This window comes from Otolemur garnettii, unplaced genomic scaffold, assembly GCF_000181295.1.
Source record: "Otolemur garnettii isolate 467f Iridium unplaced genomic scaffold, OtoGar3 scaffold00107, whole genome shotgun sequence".
Lineage (NCBI taxonomy): Eukaryota > Metazoa > Chordata > Mammalia > Primates > Galagidae > Otolemur > Otolemur garnettii.
In genome coordinates, this window is record NW_003852502.1 from 5,951,030 (window position 1) to 5,956,308 (window position 5,279).

The window sequence follows — 5,279 nt, forward strand, 5'->3', positions numbered from 1 at the left end:
TCAGAGACGGCGTCGAGGTAAAGAGGAAAACCTGTCTGGCACCAATCACCAGAGTGTTAGACCTCTTCGTCGGCAGCTCCAGGACTAACCACGGTGGCTGAGGCAGGGTCGGCGACCTAGACCCGAGGCCGGGACAACCAGCCGGGGACGCAAACTCAGGCGGCGACCCAAGCAGCCCAGACGCTCCCATGGCGCAGGCGCCAAGCCCGCGCTCCAGGGCCGCGCATGCGCCAACGTAGCCTCACGCTCCAGGGGCCACTCACCTTGTCGTCACAGGGCAGATGATCAGGGTGCGTCCGCCTTTTCCCTCCCCTTTCCATCGTTCTCCCCTTTCCCCTCCCCCTGCCCCTGGGTGTGCTCTCTCCTTCCTCTTTCCGTCCCTCTGGCGTCCGCGGCCGGCTCTCGCTTCCGGTCAGGGGCCCTTGGCGGAAGAGGGTCCCGCCTCTTCCGTCTCCACAGCGGAGGTGGCTGTGGCGGCTGGGACGGCGGCGGTGGCGGCGCCTGCGCGTCTCCGGTCGGGGTCGGCAGGCGGGTTCCCTGGGCGGTCCACCTGCGCGTCTCGGAGCCGCGCCCCGGTTGTCGATGGCGATGAATTATAACGCGAAGGATGAGGTGGACGGCGGGCCCCCGTGCGCTCCCGGGAGCACCGCTAAGACGCGGAGACCGGATAACACGGCCTTCAAACAGCAACGGCTTCCCGCCTGGCAGCCCATCCTCACGGCGGGCACGGTGCTCCCCACCTTCTTCATCATCGGCCTCATCTTCATCCCCATTGGCATCGGCATCTTCGTTACCTCCAATAACATCCGCGAGATCGAGGTGAGCGGAGGGGACGGCAGTGAGGGTTGGCGTCGCCCAGCCGCGGGGTCTTCTGCGCCCGCCCCACTCCGGCCCCGCTCCCGGAGGGCGACTTAGTGGTGGTGGTGGTGAGGTCCCCTCTCTCCATCCCTGCGCCCCCCACCTTCGCAGCGTTCTCTCTGTGTGGTTTTTCTCTCTCCGCGGGTTTCCTGAATTTGTAATTTTGTCCTCTCTTCCTTCTGCTTACGATTTACAGTTAAGAGACGGAATGAATGCTTAATACCGAGGGGAGTCGGGTGGAAAACACTTCTTCCACGGGCGGTTTGTGTGGTTCCGTGCGGATTAGGGAGTTGTTCGACGACGTGAAAAGAGAAGTGGAGAAAACGTAGACGTAACTCGGAAGCACAGAGTGTCATTACCTGTGTGGGGATTATCCCAGGACACAGGAATTAACACCTTGCCCATTATTGGGAAAAGGACCTAGAGTCATGAAAGTATTGATTTTTATGTAAAGAAACTGTCATAAATTACTGGGTCATGAATGTGCACGATTACGACGTTCATTTGGAGCTATTAGATGTTTTAGTTGTAGGGCATGATATGGGTAAAAGGTAACCTGAAATTTCATTTCTGGTTTTGCTTTTAGACTTCACCTCTCCTGCTTTTGTAGATTTTAAAACTGTACAAAAAGAGCCAGCGACTACACACAGTGTGCACTGTCTTCCAAACCTTGTACTGATACTAATTTTACTCACCTTTTTGCTTACATGAAAAATGACAGAAAAACTTGTACTGGGGAACCATTTAGAGTCTGCCAGAGCAGCAATCGCGGTATCATCATTCATCTTCAGTGGTGAAGATGGGTTGACAGAATGTCAACCAGTATTAAGCATCTGATCGTCTTCTTTCTTGTCTATCTGAGGGTATTTATGTGTTTGAAAGGACGGAAACTGGTACCACGTTCTTTTGATTCCTTCTTACGTCAGCATTGTTAACAACAGTATTAGTATCTGTACCATGCCTAGTTTCAAAATCTTTGACTAAAAATTCGTTTTCGGTTAAATAGCTAGTGAAAGTGTCTGCATCTATTTTATTTTATCGTCTGTATCTCCCTAATGGTCTTGCAGGTGTATCTTGTCCTCCTTACTGCACTAGGACCACACGTCCCATCTGGATGTGAGCATATAGTGGTGTCATGCGAAGAACATGGGCTCTAGGAGTCAAGCAGAGCTGGGTTTAATTTCTAGCTCAGCCATTAACTAAGTTTTTAGTTAATTAACTCATAGTTTCTTAATCTATTTGAGCCTCAGTTTCCCTATCTGTAGAGTAGGTAGAATAATGTGTATCTTCTAAGATAAGAGATTAAGAAGCAACATAGTTAAGATGTCTGGCACTAAGTTATCATGATCTCTAATTAGCAGATGAGAAAAAGAGAGAGATTTGACAGTACATTAATTGAGTGTTGTAGAAATGAGAAAGAAACCCAGATGTCTTAATTCCCAGCTTTAAGCTTTCACACTGCACTAAGGTCTTTAATGTAATGTTAGCAAAATAGAAGAAAATAACATTAGAAAATTGAGTCATTTTATTTAAACTTCTCAAGATGTTAAGATGAAAGTAGCAATAATTTGGAATTTTATGTGAATGAGAATTTATTAAATTATCAGAAATCAACTTCTTTTAACTTTAAAACTATTGAGTTTGAAATAAAGTTCTTCATACTAAACAGTAGATGAATTGGAAATTTCTTAAATAGTTCTCATGTGTAAGTTTTTTTTTTTTTTTTTTTTGCAAACAGTGTCTCACTCCCTTGCCTAGCTCACAGCTTTGTCAAACTCCAGGGTTCAAGCAGTTCTCCTGTCTCAGCCTTCTGAGCAGTTGGGACTACAAGTTCAGCCACCATGCCCTGCTAATTTTTCTGTTTGAGCAGAGACAGGGTCTTGCTTTGCTCAGTTTGGTCTCAACTCCTGAGCTCAAATGGGCCTAGCTAGGATTATAGGCATGAGCCAACTGTGCCCAGCCTCTCATGTGAAATTCTTATTTCAGGTCTGCTGCAGCTTAAATTAACAGGGCATTGAAGAGTTTGGACCTTGGAAATGAAATCCCAGCTCCGTCACTGTAGTTTGGGATCTTAGGCATAATTTTGAGACCATAATTTTTAATTATCTTAAAAGTCCAAATCTTTTCCTTAAGAACTAAAGATTTATAGTAGAGGATCTCTAAAGTGCCACTCAACTCTAAAATTCTATGACTTCCCACTTAAAATGTGATTTAAAGAAAAATGTATCACCTTTGAAATAAGAGGAAATAAAAATTTATTAAGAGTAACTGGGAGTTTTATACCAACACTGACATGGAATTGTGCAGATAGAATTCTTATGTATATTTATTTTTAGAATTTTTGTGTTAAATATGTGGAGAAGTGGTTCTGAACACTCTCCAGATATGGAGTTACTAAAAAACCTAGGAAGATTTCCAAAACACACATACTTGTTTCTGCCTGTTCTCTACCCTTTGTTGACCACTAGTTTCAGTTAAAATATGTTGAGGGCTATCATAAGTAAATGGGTAATGAGGACTTGTAGCCAGCATTCACTTCCATACTTTAAGTTGCTCACACCTTTTTAGTTTCTTTTTTTTATTTTAAAAACTTTCATTGCTATATTAATTCATAATACTAGGGCAAAGGAGACTTGTCAAATCAAAATGCTTTTGTAAAATAGCTTAAAGTGGTTAGATCAGAAATCTAATATTTCTTAAAGTATAAAAATCAGTAGATCTATCTCATTCTCCCAGAAATATTATAAGTCATTACTTTTGTAAAATCCCTTGGACTCCCATGAAAAATGTGTAAGAAAGAGTGTGTTTAGATTTTAGTAATTATATTTGGCAGCCTATTTCCTCCTGTTGTTTGGTTTATGTATCTTGTTTAGTCAGTTTGTGATTTTACATAATTTAAATAAAATAAGGATATATAAGAAAACTACAGTTGTTAATTTTATCTTTCCTGAGAAGATACTATGAACATGTAATATCTTCTCTTAACATTAAAGTTTGATATCTTTATTTATTATTAGGAACAAGAATGAGTATTTAATTTGGCCATTGTAGGACTCAGGCTCGTCTTTCTACCATAAAGGTATAGAGCCTTTGTCAGTGAGGCTGAGATACAAAATTTATTGAAAAAGAGGTTATTCTTAATTTTTGCAAAAGCATTCATCAGGGTGAAAGTTACGTAGTTTTAAATTAATGGTTAAAATCAGGTAAAGTTGTTATTGAGAGTAAATTTTGAAAACTAAACATTCACTACAAATTAATATTGCTAAAAGTGTTCAAGACACATTTCATGAATGAAATCTTAGTGGATTAGCTCCATATTCCGCATGTTTGATAAACTCCTAGCTTTCCTCTTATTTACCTTACTATTGTTTCATTTACCGTCCTCAATTGTTGGATCCTGATTATTTTCCACTGCCCTGGTTTCTGATAAAAATTGTAAGATTTTAAAGATTAGATTTCCCATCAGTGTTTAGTTATCTTGGTTTATACTTAGCCTTTAGCTAAGAGTCAAGGGAGAACAAGTTGCTTTGTAGAAATAGTTGTTAAAGATTAGGTGGTTTATGTTGAGAAGTTTGAAGATTTTTATATCCATGTTGATTTTAGCTATTTGCAAGTAGACGTTTGGAAATTAAGGTTGTAACAGAGTTAACGCTTGAAAAAGGGTAAAATGTTTTATGGGAAACATTTTTTACTGTTGCCCTTTTTTGAGAATCTTAACCTGCATTCCTGCCCAACTATTAATCCAAGGGGAGGGAGTGTTCTTTTTAATTAATTTATTTTGGGAGGGGGGAAGAGTACCACAGGAGATGGCTCAGAGGGGTTGTCTGGGCATAAGTCATGGTTGTTTTCACCAAAGATGCTGTAGTTAAACAGCTATAATCCAAAGCTGAAAATTCCCTTTAAAAGTGCTGAGTTTCTTATACTGCGGTTAGGACCGTGGCCCTTTAAGAGGAGAGTTCTACCATCCTTCTCATTTGCTGGCAAATTAGTAAACTTCTCTTTACTTTTCCTCAAACCACTTGTCCTCTTCCTTGCTCCTTACTTGGACATGGGGATAAGTACTGAACTTTCAGTACAAGGGTTTTGTGGTGTTAGTGTTTTAAACTTGTTTCTCAAGGAATCTTAATATTTACAGCAAAGGATGACAAAGTAAGTATGGCTGGCTGGAATGTTTTGTGTGGCCGGGAAACCTAGAATGATTTTACAGATAAGCATTTTATGTTTTGAATTTTATTAGTAAAAATTGTGCAAATTTATTTTCTCTCTTGTTTCATAAGAATCTATTCAATATCCTCAACCTTGCTTCTTTTTCTACAAAACTTAAAATATTTACTCTCTGACCCTTTTCAGAAAAGAATTGCCTCCTGCTTTTGAATTACAATTTTAAAGAAACATACTAGCAAATTTTTTTTTTTTTTTTT

The 5,279-nt window shown here is 40.9% G+C and overlaps 1 protein-coding gene across 1 annotated transcript in view; it reads left to right on the forward strand.

Moving 5' to 3' along the window:
- Positions 1-405: 405 nt before the first annotated feature.
- The window catches only part of TMEM30A (transmembrane protein 30A), a 31,421-nt gene continuing 26,547 nt past the window's right edge, over positions 406-5,279 (forward strand). The window contains exon 1 of the mRNA XM_012809524.2: positions 406-819. Within this exon, the coding sequence (XP_012664978.2) occupies positions 583-819 (237 nt within the window). The 5' untranslated portion in view covers positions 406-582. The remainder of the gene's footprint in view (positions 820-5,279) is intronic.